This window comes from Neophocaena asiaeorientalis, unplaced genomic scaffold (assembly GCF_003031525.2).
Source record: "Neophocaena asiaeorientalis asiaeorientalis breed wild unplaced genomic scaffold, Neophocaena_asiaeorientalis_V1.1 scaffold291, whole genome shotgun sequence".
NCBI lineage: Eukaryota > Metazoa > Chordata > Mammalia > Artiodactyla > Phocoenidae > Neophocaena > Neophocaena asiaeorientalis.
The window spans coordinates 1,023,223-1,046,737 of record NW_020172735.1 but is presented as its reverse complement, the minus strand read 5'-3'; the positions used below and the strand labels follow the sequence as shown (position 1 = coordinate 1,046,737).

The 23,515-nt window shown below is 40.3% G+C and overlaps 1 protein-coding gene across 1 annotated transcript in view; it reads right to left on the bottom strand.

Annotated features, from left to right (window-relative positions):
• PLD5 (phospholipase D family member 5) overlaps positions 1-23,515 on the bottom strand; it is a 266,832-nt gene that overhangs the window by 183,043 nt on the left and 60,274 nt on the right. Inside the window, exon 2 of the mRNA XM_024740486.1 lies at positions 13,848-14,016. Coding sequence (XP_024596254.1) covers positions 13,848-14,016 — 169 coding nt within the window. The remainder of the gene's footprint in view (positions 1-13,847; positions 14,017-23,515) is intronic.

Below are 23,515 nucleotides of genomic sequence, written 5' to 3'. Positions count from 1 at the left end.
AAAGGGTTGAGAAACACTGATCTACAACAAATTGGATAAAGAATCTCAGTAAAAATTAGAATAAGAGCTGAGGAGGGCTTAAAAGGACTAGATGGGAAAAAAGTCATAGTAATGGAACTGACAGTTATAAACTGGTATGTACCAAAGAGCATAGTGGCTAAATACATAAAGCAAAAGATAATAAAAAGGCAATTAAAACACTACCACTGGGCTTCCCTGGTGGCGCAGTGGTTGAGAGTCCGCCTGCCGATGCAGGGGACACGGGTTTGTGCCCTGGTCTGGGAAGATCCCACATGCCGCAGAGCGGCTGGGCCCTTGAGCCATGGCTGCTGAGGCTGCATGTCCAGAGCCTGTGCTCCTCAACGGGAGAGGCCACAACAGTGAGAGGCCCGCGTACCGCAAAAAAAAACCAAAACAGAAACAAAAACAAACACTACCACTTTAAAATATGTCTTTCAAGCCTGGGTAGATCTAATAGAAAATAAATGAGGATATATGAAAATTAAATAATACAATCAATAAACTTGATTATGTGTACATTTATATATTTTTCATTTTATATATCAAGCCCCTCAAAACAATATTTGTCTGTGGAACATTTATTAAAAAAACCTTCCTGTAACTGCCATTAAGAAAACTTGAACAATGGTTAAAATGAAATATTCTACAGGCTTCATTCTCTGCTCATAATGTAACAAAATGAGAGACACACCATTAACATGTAACTCATAAAACAAATCTTAACTACTTGAACATTTTAAAACTCACTCTTAGATTATCCTTACATCAAAAGAGAAAAGAAATGTGAGTTTTTGTATTCTCTAGGAAACTATGAACAGTTGAGCTCTTCATAGCAAAACCATGAAATGAAGAAATATTTGGTGTCAGAGAGAAATTTTTAACTGTAAATGTCTTCAGTATTATTAAAAATGAACCATAGAGTCACAGTAATCATATTAATATGGTAGTGGCATAGGAATGGATAAACAGACAAGGGGACTTACAGAGAATCCAGAAATAGTACTACACATGATTTTTATTTAAAACATGCTATTTTAATTCAGTCTGAAAGAGGTGAAGTGGTTTAATCAGGCACAAGTGGAAGATACCCCTATATTACACTACATAGAAAAATATATCCTTAGGAAGAATAAGGATACACCAACACTTTCAAGAAAATCTGGGCAACTACATCTACAGTCTTGGAGTGGTGAAAACCTTAATCACGCTGTAGGAGGCTAAATAATGGCCTCCAAAGATGTCAGGTCCTAATCTGGAAACTGTCAACGAAATAGAATCTTTGCAGATGTGATTAAATTAAAGGTTTTGAGATGAGGAGATTATCCTGGATTATTTGAGTGAGCCCTAAAGGCAATCATAGTAGAGATAGGCAGAAGGGACTGACACACCCAGAGGAGGAGGGAGTGTGAACATGGAGCAGGCAGATTTGAAGATCCTGGCCTTGAGGACTGGAGTGACACAGCAGCAGACCAAGGGATGCCAGCAGCTACCAGAAGCTGGAAGGGGTAAGGAGTGTATTCTCCCCTAGAACATGGTGGCTACCCTCTGGAGGGAGCACCCCTCTGCTGACAACTTGGCTTTGGCCCAGTAAAACTAATTTCAGACTTCTGGCTTCCAGAACTGCAAGAGAATAAATTTCTGTTATTTTAAGTCACAGTGTGTGCTAATCTGTTGCACTGGCCACAGAAAACTAATAAACAAGCCAGCTATATAGAAGTAATAAAAGATATATAGAACTATAAAAGTAAAAAAAATTATAGAGCAAAAGATACCACAAGGTTAATAAAAAACAGTAAAAGTCTGGAATAAATATTTGTTATGCAAATGAGAAACAAAGAGTTAACAGCTGTACCCTACAAAAATAAATTAAAAATTAGTAAGAAAAGGCCAATAGCCCAACCAAATGTGGGCAAAGTATAGATTAGGCAAGCCTAAGAAGAGCAAGTCTACACGGCTAGCAGACATAAAGAGATGCTTTATGTTGACGAGAGAAGCATGACACAAAGCAATATAGAGATCTCTCTTTGCACTCAAAGAGACAAGAAATAATTTATGAGTGGCAGCATTTACTCTTGTCAACGATTTCGGGAAAGAGTACTCTAACATATTGCTTCCTTCCACACAGGAATCTCACATCTAGAGGCCCATCCCAAAGAAACAAAGGCACCAAAATATGCGTGTGCGCTTATGATTATATATCTTAGGTATGCTATCATGATACACACACACACACACACACACACACACACACACACACACAGGATAAAAAGTTTAAATCAGAGTAAAAAGGGACATAAGGACTGATTAAACATTTGATGATACAGTCATGAGAAAACAAGATTTAGCATTTATTTGAAGATACAGTGTCCTTTTAAAGCAATACATTTGCCTTGACTTTTTTTAAATTTGTGACTTAACAGACAAAACCACACATGCATCAACCCCTCTTGACTCAATTTGTTAATTTATTTAACCAGTCAGTATTATCTATAAGATTGACCTCTTATTTATTTACTATATTTACTGAAATTTTTGGTTACTATACTTACTGAAAAAAGTTTTCTTCGGTTTAGAACACATACTAAAATTTTCTTATTTACTTATTATATTTACTGAAATACACAAAGTTTTCCAAGGGTATAAATGTAAATATATTACTTACTTATATATTTGTCAGTGTCAACTGTTACTCTCAAATACCCCCAGGACGAGGAAAAATGTCTTTTGAGCAAATTTATTCAACACATTTGCTGGATGCCTGCTATGTGCCACGGGCTTTAACAAGTATTGGAGATAAATGATAAATAAGCAAATACAGCAAATGTGTCAGATGACAGGTAAAGGAGGTACAGGCCTACGGGAAATACAGCAAGGGCACTAATAACCCAGTCCAAGGCACTCAGGGAAAGTTCCCCCAAAAAGGGGAGGAAAGAAAGAATATTCAGGTGAAGATCTGTGGCAGAGACATAAGTAGGAGCACATCATGAAGGGTCTTGCTAGCCTGGACAAACAGTCTACACCTCACCTGGAAAACAGTGTGGGCCTCTGAAGGATTTTACACAAAGCCATCCCTGTCAGGGGCAGATGAAAAGAGATGAATAAGCTCATCATACCCACGAAGGGCCAGGAAATAGCAAGGAATTAATACCAGGAGCAGCATGCTTATTACAGGGATCTGGGCAGCTGGATTCCTACAGTACTAGAAAGTAGCTTTAAGGCTGCTCCAGTGTCCAGTCTGGCTGCAAAAGGTGGGTGGACAACGTAATCTTGGCAGTGCATTCAGCAGTATCTGGAAGACTGTGCATGGCACTGCAGGAGATGGTAGCCTGTGATGTGACTGGGGCAAGGGAGGAGTACCAGGAGGTGCCAAACACTCCAGCTCTTCCACAATCACTTATTCTGAGTGGGCAGAGAGCCCCACACAGAATGGAGGCAGAATTCCTTCACATATTCTCTCCCAGTGGTCCCAGCTTCCCCAAGAAGCAACCATGAGGATTTACTACATTGCTCCCCCAAAAGCCCATGGCCTTAAGAAACAGCTCAGACTCTTTTGCCCTCTAATCCTACTTCTGAGAATTGATGCTGAGTGAATGAGCAAAAAGAAGAGAATGGTTTGGGGCTTCCCTGGTGGCGCAGTGGTTGAGAGTCCACCTGCCTATGCAGGGGACACGGGTTCGTGCCCCGGTCCGGGAAGAGCCCACATGCCACGGAGCGGCTGGGCCCGTGAGCCATGGCCGCTAAGCCTGCGCATCCGGAGCTCGTGCTCCACAACGGGAAAGGCCACAACAGTGAGAGGCCCACGTACCGCAAAAAAAAAAAAAAAAAGAAATATTTACTGCAGTAGAATTTACTTCTGAAAAAGAGAAATAGCTTAAATGGCCAATAATAGAGAAATATCAATAGTTATATACATTTAATCTGGTGTATATGCTACATTGTATATTATGCAACCAATATAAAACAATGTTTACCAGGGTTTCTAATAACATGGAAAGATGCTTATGGTGTGACATTAAGTTCAAAATTAAGAGACAAATTTCTTTATATGAGCCTATGTATGTAATTATGCATAAAATATCAAACCATTAAAATTTTTTTGTTGATGATCACATGGATGATTTTGTCCTCTTTCATTTCTCTGTAGTTTCCAAATTTTCTATAGTAAGAAGCTATTGGTATTATAATGAGAAAAAAATCCAACCTATTCTTTTTAAAAAAAAGTTCCCAAAACATCAATAGACCATAGGAATTACAGAGCGAAAGTCTAGAGAGAAAACAATCAAGCGTATAGGTAAACAAAACTAAGACAACTTTAAAGAAAAGCTATTATTTAATGAAAATAATTGAGAAGAATGTCTTCGGGTTCATGATTTATTCATGTCTATATGATTGGATTCTGAAAGAATCAAAGAAGTTAAACTCTTGCTAATCATAGTGTTTTATGAGTTTATATTTGAATGATGATTTTCCTTAGAAATATATTAGAAAGCAAGGAAGAACATAATTAGAATTACTCAACAGGTGGGGGAGCAAAAGCATACAGAAGCAGCAGGAATTCACTAAGAACTGCATTGAGGGAGGACCAGAAGCCACAAGAGCCAGGAGGGCTCTGCTGAGAGCGGAGAGAAAGCTGCACAAACCTGTTTGCTGACAGCTCCTTTCATCACTGCTCTACCACTCTGTATTCTTATCACTGGTTTTTCTGTCTCCCCCACTACTCATTGCTCATTTGATTTTGTGTCCCCAGCAAACAGCGCAGTACCTTGATAAATGTTTGTTCAGTAAAGGCACATTCAAAATTAGTCTATGGCCACATTTCAAACAGGAGAATGCTAATTTATAAGCATGTGTCAAGTGTTGATTTTGTGGAACAAAAATGATACTATTTTGAAAGAAGGGGACAGTCTTTTCATAAGGTGACACTATTTTCATGTTGATACTGCACCAGGAGTTATTCAGTCTGGAGATGAGAAGGCTGAAGAGAACCTACTGTTTATGTGGAACATTGATATAGAAGTTGTCACCCTTTTATATCATCACTGAGAGAACAACTGGAATAAACAGGATTAAACCGAAACAGGTAAAATTAAGTTGACTGAGCAGAAAGGGACCAACCTGGCTCTATCGTGAAATCTATAAAAATCACACACTGTTTATTAGACTGGGATGGTTTAGAGCAGTAATTCTCAACCCTGGCTGAACAATGGAATCCCTAAGTTATCTTTTAAAAGGTATCAGACCCTGAGCCCCTCTCCAAATATTCTAATTTAACTGATCTGAGGTGAGCTTGGACATCGGTATATTTCAAAGGCTCCCCAGGTGATTCTTACTGGTCGTTATGGCTGAAAATTGCCATACTGGGACAGAAGGGTAAGAATCTACTTGAAAATATGCACATTTTTCTTTCTCTTTTCTTCACCTAAACTTTGAAGAACCACCTGAATTATTATTCTGGGAAGAATTATCTTAACCTCCTTTAATAGAAGTTGAGAACTTGATGGACAGCTGAAAGTTATTCCTGCTGTAAAATGATAAAGTAAATTCCTGTATGGAATTTGAAAGTAAATGTCTTGCACTAGAAAAACAAAAATCAAATGAAAACAGCAACTATCTTTTATGAGCTCCATTATTTGCTGTTTCACAAACTATCTAATCAAATTTACAAAGCAATCAAATGAGACAGGCATTATTAAATCCATTTTATAGATGAGGGAATTGATGATCAGAGGGATTATGACATTTGCCCAGTGTGACCACAACTACTAAACTGCTGGTCATGTCAAATATGGTTGATGCCAAACCTGTGGTCTTTCCACTGTAGCAAATGCCTCCTAGACAGTTTGCCTTTTCCATAAAACCAAACTTTGAGAGGCAATGGAACAGCAGGGATGGGACAGAAAGGAAGAGTGGGCTTAGAAGGGCATTGAAGATGGAAAATCAATAAGATGGTGGAGACTGGGAATGAGAAGTACTGGAGTGTGTGGAGTCCTAGCTGACTCCACCAGACTGCAGGCTCCCTGAGGATGGCTAAGAGATATTACAGGTCAAAGTATGAAGTGATAGTAATAGAAAATGTTAACAATATCATTTATGAACAAATCATGAAGATAGCTATGAAACAAACATCACAAGGAAAGGGTTTATAGTTGGCTGAAACAAAATCTCTCTTCTGTTGCTTAATCTACATTGATAGTCAGTTAGGAAGAATATTGCTAGGAAGGAATGAGTGGGCTACAAGACAGGGCCTGGAGACCTGAGTCACACAGGGATGCAGCTACCTAATCAAGGGACGGCAGGATGCATCCCACCAAAGTGAGATCACTGAATGCTGCCTGGCCTTAGGGGACTTCAACTTAAACAAAAACAAGGAGCAAAACACCAACCAACTGACCAACTAACAAAAATCAGAAGTGCCTGTAGGTTGGATAAGATCACATTACTTCCTGCGTATCCAAGATTCAAGATGTCAGTTGTCCAGAGGGATATATGTGTATGCATGTATATATGTATATATAGATAGACAGATGGGTGAGAGCAAGACACTGTGTGTGTGTGTGTGTGTGTGTGTGTGTGTGTAAAAATCTGTAATAAATAAAAGTTAGAATTCCATATATAATGATAATTTTCCTAATCCTTCTTATCCACCCAGAGTCTCACATGTGTAGAAATTATATTCCTCTTTTAATTTTACATGGTAACCATCTTGGATTCTAGTGTAAAGTACCCAGTAAGAACTCATTATTTGTTACTACAATTAAACTGACTTGAACTAAAGTTGCAGTGTGCACCTAAATAAGTAAATGTGAATGATAACATTCATGAGTTTAACAATAAACACTTACATAGGCACTAAATGGTCAAAGACTGTTCTATACCCTTTACATATATTAACTAATTTAATCTACACAACAACCTATGAGGGTAGATTCTGTTATCACCTTGATTTTGCTGATGAGAAAACTGAGGCACAGAGAGTTTAGCGTCTAGCTCAAAGTCACACAGCTAATAAGTAGATAAAAAGAAATATAAACTATACTCCTGACTCATTTCTATAGTCTGTCCTGTCTACCACTGACAGTCTGCCTACCACTTACTGTGTAGAGACAGGATCCTGGTTTATGCTTTCCAAAATAACCTCTTGGATCATTGAACTTTCAAACATGTTAGTTACTAAATTGAGCAAATACTGTTCAATTTTAAAAATCATAATTTTTCAAAATTAAACAATTGTGATGTATCATCAACTGGTAATCGTGGCTCACTGTAGACCAGTAACTAATTGATTTCATATAAATACATCTCTTTAAGATTCAGTTGTTGTAGCTCATTAATTATTTTATTTGGTTTCTTCCAATGAACTCATAGAGAATAGGACTTTTTTGCTCAATGAATTAGGTAGCTCTACTAAGAAGCCTTTGTCAAATCATATTTCCTGGCTTTTCCTAAAGAGTCTTGATTTCATAAATCTCCCTCATTTTATCCCATAAATTAGCAATCAAGTTGTCCTAGAAATTCAATGTTTCAGGGTCTAAACTCATCATTTGGACAGAAAGAAACAAAACCCTTAGCCCAACCATGTCTTTTGATTAAATATGAAAATATAATTTCCATGGAACTGTAGACCTCACTAGCCCTTAACATGACTGTGATCCAGAGCAAGGTCACTGCCCAGTTTCTTTCAGCACAGAAGGAAACAACCACAAAAAGATTAACAACACCCAGGGCGAAGTAGGAAAAACAAGATGAGTTTTTCTGGGTGGGAATTAAAATAGTGACCCTTTGGCAGCACAGATTAAAAGTGCATTTTTAATGAATGTGTCTATTTCCAGGCAAATGAAAAAAAAAGGTAGGCATTCATCATCCTATTAATAATGACCATAGCTCACTCTTACAAAATGGCATCCGGAGAGGACAGAGACATCCAGAGAACACACAGATGTCATGTGCCATGTTTATTTGTGTCCCTTTTCTGCTGAGCTGGGGCCTGCCTGCCACTGGCTATACCATTCCTTGGTGTATTTTGCTTACAGCTGCATTACGATAAGTAGATGGGCTGCTTTTCAGTTATAATTCCTACTTATTTATTTACCATTTATGGTTTCCGTTTAGGACTTTTCAGGCTCTGTTGGTTTAGAAGTCTGTTAGAATAGTCCTGTTTGACTATTGTGCCTCTCAAAATAAAAATATTTTCTTTTAAAAATATATTAATGGAAAATAAGCTATGAACCTGAACCAATTTTCTGAAACATCTTTTAAAAATTTTAATTAGCTCACTTGAGTAATTACAGTGTGAATTTCATTTTCTTAACATTCTTTTCTCTGTGTGCAATAAGTCAATCAATGGCTATATCCCAATATTTATGAGGGCTTGGTGAAAATAAAAACATGCTCAAAGGTCCAAAGATTAGCCATCCGAAATCTGAAAGGTTGGGTAAAGTCTTTAATTTCCTATTTCCATTTGAAAGATAAAATCAGGTAAAATTTAAATCAAATAGGCTTTCAGGCAGTACCTTCCTTGGTAGAAATGGTAAAACTTGATGGCCTGGAGAGAACAGGATATGAATCTTTAGAGTGTACCTGAAGAGAAAAAGCTGGCAGCAAGGACCTGCTTTCTTTTTTCCATTCCTGATCTCTGTACAATTACCCCTGTGGTGTGGTGAGAGGGCAGCAAGGAGTGAGCCAGGCTCTTGAAAAATAATCTCTAAAAGTCCAAGACATGTGGTATTTAGACAAGTTCTTCTGGGCCACTGAATCCTAAGTCCTTTTGCAAACGCTGCTCTAGGGCTTGAGGGTCAGGTGAGGGGAGATGGGAAATGGAGCAAACCAGGCACCAAGCACTCTACTCCACACGCTTGTTCTTTCTTTAAAGACTACACTCCATGCCTGGTGTTTCAACTAGTGGCAGTCACTTGGCCACCAGTGGGCCAGAGGAAGAGGAGAAAGGTTACTGTCTTGTTGAAGTTGCAACCCTCCGAACTCCGCTGTCAACCTCCCCGCTCCCTCCTGCTCACCACTCCTTCCACGATATGGTACTCAGGGCCAAGAGCAGACAGGAGTAGGGAGAGCTGTTCATGAGAGATGGGTCTCACATCCTGCTTGAATCTGTTTAATTTCCTAAGCAGGTAAAGCCCCTCTATCCTTCATGTCTGCAAATGCAGCTCTCTCTTTGTAAAGAGGCAAAGTGAAATTAGCTCAAAACTCTGAAGAAAACCAACTGGTATTAAACTGTAAAGGAGCCTGGTGCTGTTAGGGGAATGAGAGGCAGCAAAAAGCCATCGCTGGTGGGCGCAGAATGACTCTACTAGAAGATATCAGTTCACACTGGGGTCTCCTCCTAAAGGACTGCTGGGTGAGTTCAGTAATAGCCAGGTTACTGACAGCAAATTGAAAAATTCCATTTCCTGGCAGTAGGCCAGCTGTTAGAGAGTGACTTGAATTAAGCTAAGTGTTACCTTCTTTCTGCATAGGTAACATGGACCTTAATTCACTCTAAAGCCATGCAACTGACAAATACTTTTTCCCTGACCAAACTCTAGCCAGGATCCTCTGAGTCTACTTCTCTATCAGCCCCTCAACCTTGGCCTATAAAGACTGTAGACTCTCAACACAAATCATTTCATCCACCCTGCTCTGCCCTACCTCTGTCTCTCCTCCCCCATTAAAAGGCTTGAACAAACACTAACATGGTTTCTAACAGCTCAAGGCCACATCTCTAGGATGACCTTAGCCCCCATTAAAGTGCCTGCCTAAGAAAGCTCAAGACTGCCAAAGAATAGGCTGTTCTGCCAACACCTGAAGATAGGCCCCTGTCTCCCAGCCTATGTGGGAGGGTAGGAGCCTAACTTGGAAAAGCACCAGCTAGCAATCCCAGATGGGGTTCACACATGGACCAACCCTCTTTCCATTTTTTATAAATTTCAACTTCCCTGACCCTGTTCAGGCCCCTGTCACGCCCTTCCATCTCCCTCATTCTTCCTATATAAAGTGCCCGGGCATCTCTGTACAAATCTAAGTTGAGTTCCCTTCACCTGGACCTCTTCCCTACTGCAACAGTATTACTGATCAAAATCTGTCCTGACCACTTTAACTAGCATCCAGCTTTGTTTATCTTTCCATTCAACAAATATTTACTACTCAACAAATATTTACTGAACACCCAGTATGCATCAAGCACCATGCTAGGCACTGTTAGGCAAAACAGACCTAGAGCCTCATGCATCCATTTCACCACTGCCCTGTGAGCAGTACTGAATACTGACCATGATGTGACTTCAGGAACCGTGACAAAGAAAGGCTGTGCCATTCTCTGATGACCCATCTTCTCCCAGAGTCTGAACACCAGGAGGGTTTGCTGGGCTCATAGAGCAAGAGGTCAGAATGGTTTGGTTCAGCTCTTTTCAAAGGTGTGTGAGTATACAAACCACCTGGGAATTTCGCTGCCAACAATTCCTCCCATTCCTGTACATGTATGTTCGTCCTAGAGTCTCTTGTCCCTCCAGTGATTGTGGCCTGGCCATGTGACTTTGTCAGACTAACAGAATGTAGCAAAGTAAAGTTCTGGGAGCCCAGGAATTAAGAGGTCTTGTAGTTTTCATTTTCACTCTCCTGGGATCCAGCTGCCTTATAAAAAGCTTGGGTAGATTACTGAATGATGAGTGTCCACATGCAGAGAATGAGATGTGTCCAGCCCTCAGGCAGTCCAGCTTCAGCTACCCTCCCACAACTGCATAAGTAATCCCAGCCAGCATTACTGAAGCAAAAGAACTGTCAACCAAATCACAGAATCACAGGAAATAATAATGAATACGTTTTGGAGTTGTTTGTTATACCACAATAAAAAATTAAATAGAAACTACTGTTGCGAAAACTTAAAGCATGTGGCATTGTCTCTGGGACTGGGTGGTGGTAGGGGCTGGAATCTCATTCTGTCACTCAAGGCTGGAAGAACAGTGAAGAAATTGCTTTTGAGGACTTGAGAAAGTAATGGTAGAAAGTTTGGCAATGTTACTGCCTGCTGTAAAGTAGGAGATAGAAAATATGACTAGTGGATTTGGAGAGCTGGCTAAGGAGATTGTTCAGGCAGATTATCATTCAAAGTTTTGGTGGTATATGATAAGAAGAAACTGTTTCATTTTCATGCAGAATTTTGAGAGAAATGTAGAAAATCTAGGACAGTCTCTCAATTGAGCAAAAACATTCTCAAAATGAGAAATGACCTCAGGGTAAGGATCAAATCAAAGCTGTGGCTGTACGATTCCATGTTGAGACCTCTGAAGGATTAAAAGCGGTGGTGGTGGTGGGCTGCCTCTCAAAAGGGCTCCTGGAAAATTCAAGGGTGAGGTTCCGAAGCATCTTGAGTCACAGTCCAAAGTAGAAAAAGACCACCTGTGAGTTTTTTGTGGTGTGGCCTTTTGCTAATAGAGTGGATTATAACTGGATACATAGAAAGTCTACAGAAGTTTTTAAGGGGTTGTTCCATTTTGTACTAAAAAAGGACAGAGGTGGTTTAAAATGAAAAGAGGTCTCTGGGGCCTCAGATTTCTACTGGTAGAAAGCCAACCAAGAAAATATGTCTGAAGCAAGCACAGGCTATTTCTTATGAAAAAGAAAGAAAAACACAGAGGGTGGAGCAAAGAGTTTCTGAGAACGGCAGATTAGGAAAGCACCCCCAGGAAGCAGAACTAGATCCCAGTCTAGAGACATTCCCTGTTCTCCAAGTTCGGAAAACTGGTGATGTGTGCCAGGTTGGCTTTTAAAACTGCTGTGGGTTCAATGACTAATTTGTGCTCTCTACTTCCCCCTTTTGAACAGAAGTACCTATCGTAGTTATCTCATCTCTATTTTGCCATTGTATGTTGGGGGGCACGTATCTTGTCTTTGTAGTTCACAGGTTTCCAAATCAAGAGGAGCCCTCATGAGGAGTCCTATTCAGATCCTGTCCTGATGCAGATGAAGAGATCCTAGACTTTGAGCCTTTGCTGTGATGGGATACAAGTTTTGGGGGATGAGGAGGGCATTTTGTATGTGGAAGAGACAGATGGATTGCTGTGGCCAGAGTGCACTGTGGTATATAATTTCCAAAGATGCCTGCCAACAATTCTCCACATTCCCATATGGATGCTACACCTCTCATCTTGGATTTGTGACTTGTTTTGACCAATAGAATAGGGTGGAAGCAATTGGGATTCTAGAGCTCAGGTCTTAAGAGGTCTCACAGGGCTTCCCTGGTGGCGTAGTGGTTGAGAGTCCGCTTGCCGATGCAGGGGACACGGGTTCGTGCCCCGGTCTGGGAAGATCCCACATGCCGCAGAGTGGCTGGGCCCGTGAGCCATGGCCGCTGAGCCTGTGCGTCCGGAGCCTGTGCTCCGCAACGGGAGAGGCCACAGCAGTGACAGGCTCACATACCGCAAAAAAGAAAAAAAAAAAAGAGGTCTCACAGTTTCTGCTTTTGCCCTTTTAGGATATAACCACAGGTAAATAATTCAAGCTGCTTTACTGAATGATGATAGACACATACAGAGAGAGAGAAGTCCAGCCAGCTGCTAGACATTCCAGACATCTGAGGTAAGATGCTCATATGTGAGGAGTCATCTTGCACCCTCCAGCCCCAGGTAGGCCACCTCAGCCAACACTATTTAGATCAGAGACAAGTTCTCTGACAAACGCTGCCCAGAATCATGAATAAATAAATAATTGTTATTTTTATAAACCACTAAGTTTTGGGATGCTAAATGTTGCAATAAGTACCTGAAGCACCTGCTTCAGCAGAGGTAGAACTGTGCAGAACATAATTAGTAAAATTATCCAATTCTTCTTTAGTATAGCCTTTATGGGATTTTTGTTTATTTGTACCTATTTTCGAATATCTTTTGACTTTAAAATAGTATAAGTGAAGCAAATCAAAGCACCAATGAGGTAATGATTATAGGCTTAATGCCAATACATTTTGTATACAAACAGACAAAATTAATTTTATCCTTGACCCCCCCATAGGACATTTAAGTATAGGGCAATGGTCATATACTTGCTAGCTCAGTGCTATCATGGTTGTACCAACATAAAGAAAAACATGCTAAAGATTACCAGGATCGGGGTGGTGGGGGTGGTGGTGTGATGAAGTGGGCGATTGGGATTGACATGTATACACTGATGTGTATAAAACTGATGACTAATAAGAACCTGCTGTATAAAAAAATAAATAAATAAAATTCAAAAATTAAAAAAAAAAAGATTACCAGGATCATTTTCTTATCTCCAGGACATTTCATTCAGAAATCATTCAGATCATTTAGTCAGTTTTCTAAAGGCTGTTCTTATAACTAGTAAATTTCTTTTTCCTCTTCACTCAAATATGACAGAGTCAAGAATATACAGCTATACTGGGAAGTGTGACTCCACTATTAAAAAAAGTTGGCTCTGAGCCACAAAGACAAATTAGGACACCAATTAACCAATTAAATGTCTCAGCAAGCAGTTACAGAATTGAAACTGTAAACATGCAGGTTGTGCAAAGCAGAATTCTGGGGTGTGCCATCAATGGACACCACAAGACACCTCTAAAGTTGCCCGATACAGCAGTCCTGCATAGAGAGCCTCTTGTTTGCAAAGATGAGATGTGATTTTGCCCTTGAAAGCACTGCATTCTAGTAGAAGCTGAGCAACCTACGATTAACAATGGCACATACATATAAATGTAATAATGGACATGAACTATGGGTATAGATAGACTGAAAAAATGAGCTTGAACTTGAGGAGTGGAAGCAAGAATACTGAGTATAAAATGCACATAAGTAAAATTGTCACACACATTAGAGGATGCAGCTTACCTGACATGCTGATGGATGACTGTGGTTGAGATCCCAATGGGAAGATACTATGTCAACAGACTTTTTGGCCATGCTGAGTAAATTCATCCAGCCTTGGAAAAGTGATAAGTGAAATGGTGCATTTTCTGAATAGGTAAGGCCTTCAGGAATATTTTCCACCAGGGCAATTCTTAGAAAAGATTTTGAAAAACAAACAAACAAAATCTAGTCAAATTTGAAGCCACAGATCTTTACACATGCATACAGAGACATCTGAAAAATACTCTTTACTCTTTCTGAATATATATGTTCCTCATAATTTACATTTTTCAACAAAGGCATTTAACATTTCCCCTATGCTAATCTACTGTGTTCTGAGAGTTTATGTTCAATTTCTCCTCAGTTAGCACTCATATTTCAGAAAATCATAGTATATGTCCCTAATGTCCAGTGCCAAACTAGCCTTGAGAAAAAGTCCAGAGCTTCCTACACAAGCATCTTCCTCTAGTAATATCTCCAGTTTCTAGTACAATGTTGGACATATATTAGAACTAGTTTAGAAACTAAAATATTATGTTTTATTACTACTAGAAAATAAAAATAGTAAATGCTATTACTATTGCTTAAAACCTCTGTTAGTACTTCCCAGCCTAAGGCATAAAATGATACTAAGAAGGAAATTTAAAAACCGGCCTGTTGGGCTTCCCTGGTGGCGCAGTGGTTGAGTCCGCCTGCCGATGCAGGGGACACGGGTTTGTGCCCCGGTCTGGGAAGATCCCACGGGCCACGGAGCGGCTGGGCCCGTGAGCCATGGCCCTGAGCCTGTGCTCCGCAACGGGAAGAGGCCACAACAGTGAGAGGCTCGTGTACCACAAAAATATAGTAATAATAAATAAATAAATAAAAACTGGCCTGTTGCAGGGCTTTATTAAAGTTGGAGATGTGGAATATATAAAATAATAGCAATAACCAAGCCCTAAATAAACTACAATCAGCAATATCCTAATAAATGTGTTTTCTTTTCATACTTCCTTATTTGTTGACAACATATACACTGTGGCTTGCGTTGGTGCTGCAGCTAAGGCTGTGTGGTTTTCACTTCCGAGTTAGCCAGGTGACACGTAACATTTTAGTTTTTTAAATTTATTTTTTAAATCTTATTTATTTTTAAATTATTTTTTAAAATCTGAATACCATGGGGCATCCTTGAAAGGTCACTGGCATGGAAGTTCAATATCTTAGTTCCCTGACGAGGGAACGAACCTGGGCCCTCAGCAGTGAAAGCTCAGAGTCCTAACCACTAGACTACCAGGGAATTCCCTGACTTCTTTTTATAAACTTATTTATTTTTGGATGTGTTGGGTGTTTGTTGCTGCATGTGGGCTTTCTCTAGTTGTGACAAGAGGGGGCTACTCTTCGTTGTGGTGCGCAGGCTTCTCATTGCGGTGGCTTCTCTTGTTGCAGAGCACGGACTCTCGGCATACGGGCTTCAGTAGTTGTGGCACATGGGCTCAGTAATTGTGGCTCATGGGCTCCAGAGCTCAGGCTCAATAGTTGTGGCGCACGGGCTTAGTTGTTCCGTGGCATGTGGGATCTTCTGGACCAGGGCTCGAGCCCATGTCCCCTGAATTGGCAGGGGGATTTTTAACCACTGTGCCACCAGGGAAGTCCCGATAACATTTCAATAAAGGAATAAACAGGTTTTTTTTTCCAGTTTAAGAAATGTAAATTCTCCTGCAACTCTTGACAGGAAACTCCTAACTCTTATGAAGATAGTGTTAGGGTAAGGGTGTAAGCCCTTCTAGAACAGATCTTTTTATTCAAAGCTATGCATCCCTAGTGCTGGATACATAATTAGGGCTCAAGAAATACCTATAGAATGAATCTCAGCTTCTAATACAGAATCCAGAACTTCTCACTAAAACTGCTAACTGTTTATTTTAATGAGACTTGTTCCATTTAGCCAATTTTAGAAACAAAAGCAATACTCTCAGTAATATGTTTGTGTATTTGATGAATATCATAGCCAAAATGGGGTTGGGTATATGTCTTAGAGACATTCACAATTTTAGGGTCCAATCATCCAACCACTACCCACAAATGAATTAAATCTTGTTGAGACCTTATGAGCACAGGACAAGTAAGTCATTTACTGTACCTAACACAGAAATGACTATGACAAAACTCCCTAGTCCTCTGGAATCTATAATCTAGTGAAAGAGCCAGTCTCATACATAATGATTTAAATAGGAGGTAGGCTCTAATAAATGGCAAAACAAGAGTAAGAATTAATTAGATGGATAAGCCACCATCTAAAGTACCACTGGAACATGAGCAGTGAGGAAAAAATAATTAGGTTGGGAGCATCTGGAACTGGAGAAAGTGGGACTTGAAATGAGTCTTCAAAGATATAATTTTTATGGGTCAGCTGGAAGAGAAAGATATTCTAGGTGTATTTGGATACTTGAGAGTTGGTTGGCCAAGGGAAGTGTGAGGTAAGAGAGTTATGGCAGGGGCTTGCCATGGTGGAGAAGACTGGCAGTGTCTTTAGGGACCACACTGTAGAGGTTGTGAACCAGGAAGAGAAGTCTGGACTTAATTTTGATGCTTTTGAGAGCAACCAAGTACATTTTAGGGGTCTAACTCTGACAGCACACATGTATACTACTGGAAGGGAGATGACAATCAGTAGAGGGTAGAGGGTCCATTAAAACTGACGAGGAACACGGGAAAGGGGTGAGCATTGAGAGAGATTATCAAGGGGGAAAAAAAGAAGAGAAAACGAGCCCAAAGCCTAATGTGGGGGGAATGCCTACATTTTTCTGGTTGGTAGAGTGTGAAACGTATGAGAAGATTCAGAAGGGACCAAAAGAGAAGCAGGAAGACAAGAGAGGTCCAGGAGAATGCACTGTTTGGGAAACCAAGGAGAGAGAGGGTCAAAAAGGTGGAGAGAGGGGATTTTTTTTATCTACTTCAAAACCTTTGAAGGCAACAGACAGAAGTTGAAGTTGGATATTTTAATTCTATCCACACTTAAAGTCCAATTATCTATGTAGATAGAAGGCAGACATAGCATGAAGAAATGATCCCAAATAATCAGCAGTTTTAGCCTCCCCTATGACTAAGGAATATGTTTAAAAATCAAACAAAAAAAGAATCCGAGCAAACAAAACAAAAATAGAACATCATTTAACAAACAGAACTAACTAGTTTCAATTTTACTTCAAAATAAAAGCCATGCTGAGAAAGACAAAGAAGAATCAAGAAGCCCAGATAAACCAAACATACAAAATAAAGGATATAGAGTAATTGTACAGTTGTAGGTGTACAATTGTAGGTGGCTCTGCACCACCCTTCTTCATACCACCTACATGGTTTCTGATAGGCATACAATAAGGATTCCCGATTTCTTTTAGAAATCTTTAGACCAGATATTCCTAACCTTGGATCCATGAATAGAATTTAGGGGGACTTATGAGCTTGATCTTTATTTTTCCTCATTTCTAACTGAAATTTAACATTCCTTTCAGTTATGGACATAAGCAAAAAAATGACAGGAATATTAAAAGAACCTGTGATTCTGTCACCATTTAGAAAATTTACTAACATCGATCCATCCATTCCTGAGGGTCAATCCCAGCTGGGACAACATTTTATCTGCCAGTCTGACCCTGATATTAGGTGGAAACTCTGAAAGTTACAATTAGGCCCACAAACCCCGATGCCCCAACTCCTAGAGGTGGCCTTTGGGGTATTTGATCATTGAGATCCAGCTGAGAAGGAAGAGAAAATCCGATGTGAAAACACTCAGGCCAGGGCTCAAGTTAAACTGATGGCCATAGCTGTCAGCCGTGCCTTGCAACCTCAGGACAAACCAAGGGGGCCAAGGAAGTTTAACCAACCACCTGGAGGTAAAACAAGCAAGGGGAAATGCTTCAAATGCAAGTCAACTGGCCAGTGGGCCCCAAAATAACAAAAAGAACCCCTTGGTCCATGCCCAGTCTGCAAACAAACAGGTCATTGGAAGTGGGACTGTCCCCAGTCCCGAAGGGGAAGGGGGGGGCTCCTGCTCCTAAGATGGCCATGGATGACTGAGGTGGCCTGGGCATTCTGGGAGCTTCCCCTTCGTGAGATGTCTATCTCCTTCGAGGAGCCCTGGGTGGTCCTTGACGTGGCAGGTAAGAAAACCAGTTTTTTAATTGATATGGAAGCCACTTACTCTGTCCTGATCTCTCACGCTGTGCCTCTTTTCTCCAAAAGCTGTACTGTGACTGGTGTCAAAGGAAAGCCTCACACCCATTTCTTCATTGGGCCTCTCACTTGTCAATTTGAACAGCATTTGATCTCACACGCCTTTTTAGCTGTGCCTTGAGTGTCCTAACCCACTACTGGGAAGAGACTTTCTGGGCTCCTTCAGCGTCATATTACGATTAGGAGGACCCGAGCAGCCCCTTTTCTTGATTCTGACTAAGGCAAATCAGCTGGAAGAACAAGGGCCTATTCCCAGTCATGTTCTACATGCAGTTAACCTTCCTTAATTTCCTTGGGACAAAGGAATCCCTGGGAGGCTATAAATGCCCAACCTGTAAAAACTAGCCTTAAGCCAGGAGTCACTTATCCTAACAAGTTGGAATACCCTATAAAGTTGGAAGCAAGAAAGGTTTGCAACTGCCCATAGATAATTTCTTAAAACATGGCCTGTCAGTATCCATGCAATGCCACTATTCTGCCAGTTGTTAAGCCAAATGGGGAATACTGTGGCAAGACCTTAGAGCAGTAAATGATGCAGTTGTCCCTATACATCCACTTGTGACCAATCCTTATAATGTATTAGTCCAGATTCCTGAAGTTGCCAAATGGTTTACTGTGCTTGACACAAGGATGCCTTCTTTTGCATCCGAGTTCATCCCTCATCTCAGTATCTGTTTGCCTTCGAGTGGACGAACCCCAACTCGGGCCAAATGCAACAATATACCTGGACAGTATTGCCTCAGGGGTTTCAGGACAGCCCATACTTGTTCTTCCAGGCCCTAGGAAAGGAACTAAGGGAAATATACCTAAAATAAGGGGCCATTCTTCAGTATGTAGATGACATATTAATATGTAGCCCCACCATGGAGACCTCAGAACAGAATAACATTAAAGTCCTTAATTTCCTTGGGACCTAGGGCTATAGGATCTCCCAGAAAAAAGCGTAAATCTCAAAGCAACAAGTTAAATATCTGGGATATATTATAAATCCTTGAAGAAGACAGTTATCTCCAGATAGAAAAGAGGCTACATTAGGCCTAAGCCGTGGGCACCAAAAGGAAACTTCTCAAATTACCCAAGGGAACAACAGGGCAGATCGAGAGGCAAAGAAAAGAGCCCTGATGCCCATACCAGGTAGAAACCAACATTGAGAAAATTTGACAACAAGCCACTTGGCTTCAGCAGACAATTAACCACTGATCCTCACTATCACATATGGGCAGGAGAACTGAAAACTGGTTCTCTAGTTTGTTCTCTTGAATCCCACAAGGTATAAAAGACTTTCTGGCAGGAGGTTGTCATTTTCTTATAACCCTTTTCTTTTCAGTCATACTGATCTATGCCATATTTTGTCTAGTACTCCATTGTCTTCCCTACTGTTGTAAACCTGTGACTAAGACTTTTTGGTCCAAGGAGACCTGGGACCAACAGGTCCAGACCTTCCATTCTAAGAATAGAGAAATTTATTAAACTTTAACCCTGAGATTAACAAAATATACATCCAAGCAGAATGGCTTCTTGGCAGGGGCAACATTGCCCCCCCTGTCTGGTCAACAGTTAAGGAAACCCTCCCAAAGTTAACCTGGTTCTTTCCCTTTCTCAGCACTTTAATGGCTATTGTTCTTCTCCTTTTTAGCCCTTGTTTGTTTAAGCTTTTGATTAAGTTTGTGTCTTTTATGCTGCAACAGTTTAAAGTAAGGCTCAAGATGACTCAAGGAATTCAACCCTTTCCAGCAGAGAGTGGCCCAGGTCCCTACAGGTCCTTGGGACAGTCAGCGAGGGACTTCTACACCTCAGGGGTCAGCTAGGGTCTGCGGCCCCTGTCCAGCAGGAAGAAGTTTCAGAAGAAAAGACTTCTGGCCCTTGACCCCTTAAGAATAAGGGTGCAGAGTCTCTTAGGGAGGAATGAGACAGGCTGGGACTTGGGACCGTTTGCTGCAGTGCTGCAATGCTTGTATCTGGACACACCTCTCCTTGAGCAACAAAATACAAATAAACTATGTGGGACTAAAAATAACTGTGTTCATGTGCAGTTGGGGCAAATTCTGGACAAAAGATACAATGAGACCAAAAAACCCAGCTGTCACTTCTGAAGAGCCTGGAGCAGAGCAAAAACAGGGTGTTGGGAGCAAAAGCAGGGTACTGAGCATGCCCCCTGCACTCAACACCACCAGAGGGGTGGGCAAAACACCTAAGCCACCCCTCTGGCCCGACGCCTGGACACACCCCTAGCCTCACCCCATATAAGGAACAGGCTCGTCCCCCACTCAGAGAGCAAGTGAGTGAGCAAGGGAAGCTGTTGCCTGTTCTTGCTTCTCGCTGCTGCAGCAGGGACCCAATAAAGCCTTGCCTGAAAAACAAAGCATTTTCATACCATGGTATGATAACTATTGCTGATATCGCCAAGTATTTATCACTACTTTGAAATTATGGTAGTCATCAGATCTTGTTACTTCATGAATAAGTAGAGCAGAATATACATAACTACATCACAAATTTGTTTTTTTATATTTTTGATAACTCTATTTCAACATTACTAGTTTTCTTTGCAATCCTATGTATTTCAATTTATGCATTTAAAACATTATTCAAGGAAGGAGTCCATTGGCTTCATCAGACTGCTAATAGGGCCTGTGGCATAAAAAAGTTAAGAAGTTACTCATCAGATGGATAATATATCTATTCCTTTTTTTTCTACTTCACACGCATTCTTATAAGATTTTTTTCCATTACTGAAGCCTTAGAAGTAGGTAAGATTATCAAGAGAGATTTTCAAGAGACGAGAACTGGGTTGAAGCTTAATATGGAAAATATCTAATCACTTCTGGTTGGTAGAGAAAGTGGAGCAGGTAAAGAAGACAGTACTGGAAAGATTGGAAGAGTGAAATTCCCTGGAAGCCAAAGAAGACCAATTTTATCATTATTTGGTTTTTTACTAAACAGAAAAGTAAATTAGGAATTTATACTAAAAATAGAGACACCACCAAAGGTCTGGAGACCACACCTATGTTTGGTAACGAATTCTGGGGAAAACCTGCTCACCTCCTCACTTTCCTCCTTTCTTATTTTACCTGGAGATCTTGATTGCTCCTTTTGTAACACAATGCTTGTTTCCTATGCCCTGCTAAAAAAGGCCTTTAGAAATCAGTCTTGAAATGACTTATTCCTGTGACCTCTCATTTTATTTCCTTTAACAAGCAACAGCTAGCTACACTGCAGAGGCCTGATCTAATTAGCATACATGCAGAGCTCATTTCCATGGATAGCAGCCCTTGTTATACTCTTTTTTCTCAAGCAAGGAAAAAAGTAGGCAGAACTCATTAAAATTCACCTTTGGGCAAATTTCTGGAATGCCTGCATGCCTTTTTTCAGTTTTGATTTTTCTTTTGGATCCAAGATCCAATCAATGTTTACTTGTTGCACTTAGCTGTCTTATCTAGGAGAGTTTCCCAGCCTATTCCTGTTTTATTTGCTTACCAAGATGTCAACAATTCAGAAGAGCCCAGGTCAGTTGCTTTGCTAAATACTCCTGGATTTGATTTGCTTGGTTGTTGCTTCATAATTAGATTTAGGATAAGTAGTTTTGGTAGGAACAGTACATAGGTAATGTGTCCTTCAAAGTGCATCATGTGAGGTGTCACATGATGGTGGGTTGTCCCACTACTGGTGATGTTAAGTTTGGTCACTTGGTTAAGGGGGTATGTCAGATTTTTCAATTGAGCAGGACCTTCCTTCCCTCTATAATTAACAAATGATTTGTGCAGACGTATTTTCAGATGGCATGAATACTCCCTAACATTTCACTCACTGATTTGGCTTCTACCTATTTATGATTCTTAACTGAATCTATTTTTATTATACTTATAATTTTCTATCATTTCTTTTATATGTGTTCACTGGTAACATTTTGTAAGGAAAATCTTTTTCTTCTCCCATTATAACTTTTTATATTTTTTAAGATATTATTTTATCAGTATGGATTCTTTTTTCTTTTATTTCAAAATGTTATCATCTACTTTGTGATGCCCAAATTGTTGCATACATTGCCAGTGGAGGCCCCTAAAAGTTGTCTCCTGTGTCCTTTTGATATGTCTTTCAGTTTTTGAATACTTTCTTATTTTTTGTCACCAGATGTTTCAACTACATTAACTTCTAAACCAACTTTCAAAGACAACTGCAGAGAACATGATGGCAAGTTTGAGTTGACAACAGCAGATCCCTGTTTGTACAAATCTAGGAAGTTCAGACTAAGGCCTCATTAATTCCTGGTCTATAATTGTATTAAGTGAAGAACAACTATGCTTTTCTTTATGGAGAGAGGCAGGATAGCAGTAGAAATATTATTATTGTAGCTAGGATCCTTTCTTTGTATATTAAAGTTTAGAAGTACTTTCACAGGTAATATACACATCATCATCACCAAGAAACACAGTGAAATAGGCATGATCTCAATTTTGGAGGCAAAGAGAGCAAGGCTCCCAGTGGTTAGGTGTCACCCAGATGGACAGAGTGCTACAGAGCAGGGATTTAAATTCAGGTTTGTCTGAGCTCATGTGCATTTCACAACACTACGTTAGGTCCTGGTCTTATCTGAGAAGGTTCTCCACATACTTTGGGTCTATGGAGGGAACAGGTAGAGTGATGCTGAAGAGCAGAAGCTGCTGCACTAGAGGGAAGGTCAGCTTGGATTGAGATCTGAACTTTGGAGAAGAGGGGAAGGTGCTCCTCACTCTACCTCCACTCTGTCCATGTCAGCAAGGACATCTACAGTGACAGAAAGACACACTTGTCCTTGCCTCAATACTTCCTGATACTGGCCTAGAAAGGAAGAAACCATCAGAGGAGAAAGGAGCCCAGAGAGGATGAAGACAAAAGAAGTAAGAAAAAGGTACAACTCAATGCATCTACCTTTTTGATATTTTACCAACATAAAACGTGAACAAAGAAGTAGGAGTTCATGGATGAAAAGACCATGACACTGTCCTCAAAGAGCTAAAACCCACTAAGCCAGATGATTGAAAACAAATGGCTAAAATGCAAAAGGTCTAATTTAAAAACATCTGCATTCAAGGTGGTTATTACCCTCTGACATCTGGCAAAATAGTAATTACACTATCACCATTAATACTTTAACTGAACAATATTTATTGAGTGCTTATTTTGTGTCAGGCACTATGTTAAGAAGATTCACTGACTACGTTAATTAATGTTTACATGAATTTGTAGAAGCCGGTACTATAACTATCCCCATTTTAGGGATGAGGAAACTGAGACGTAAAGGAGTTTAAGTAATGTGTCCAAGTGCTAGTGACTGATGGAGCCCAGATTGAAGCCTGGGTAGTATGACTGTGGACTATATCCTCTTCACCACTATGCTCCACTCTCACTTCCAATTTTCAAAGCAAAATCACAGGCAGAGGTACAAAATGCAATTTTCT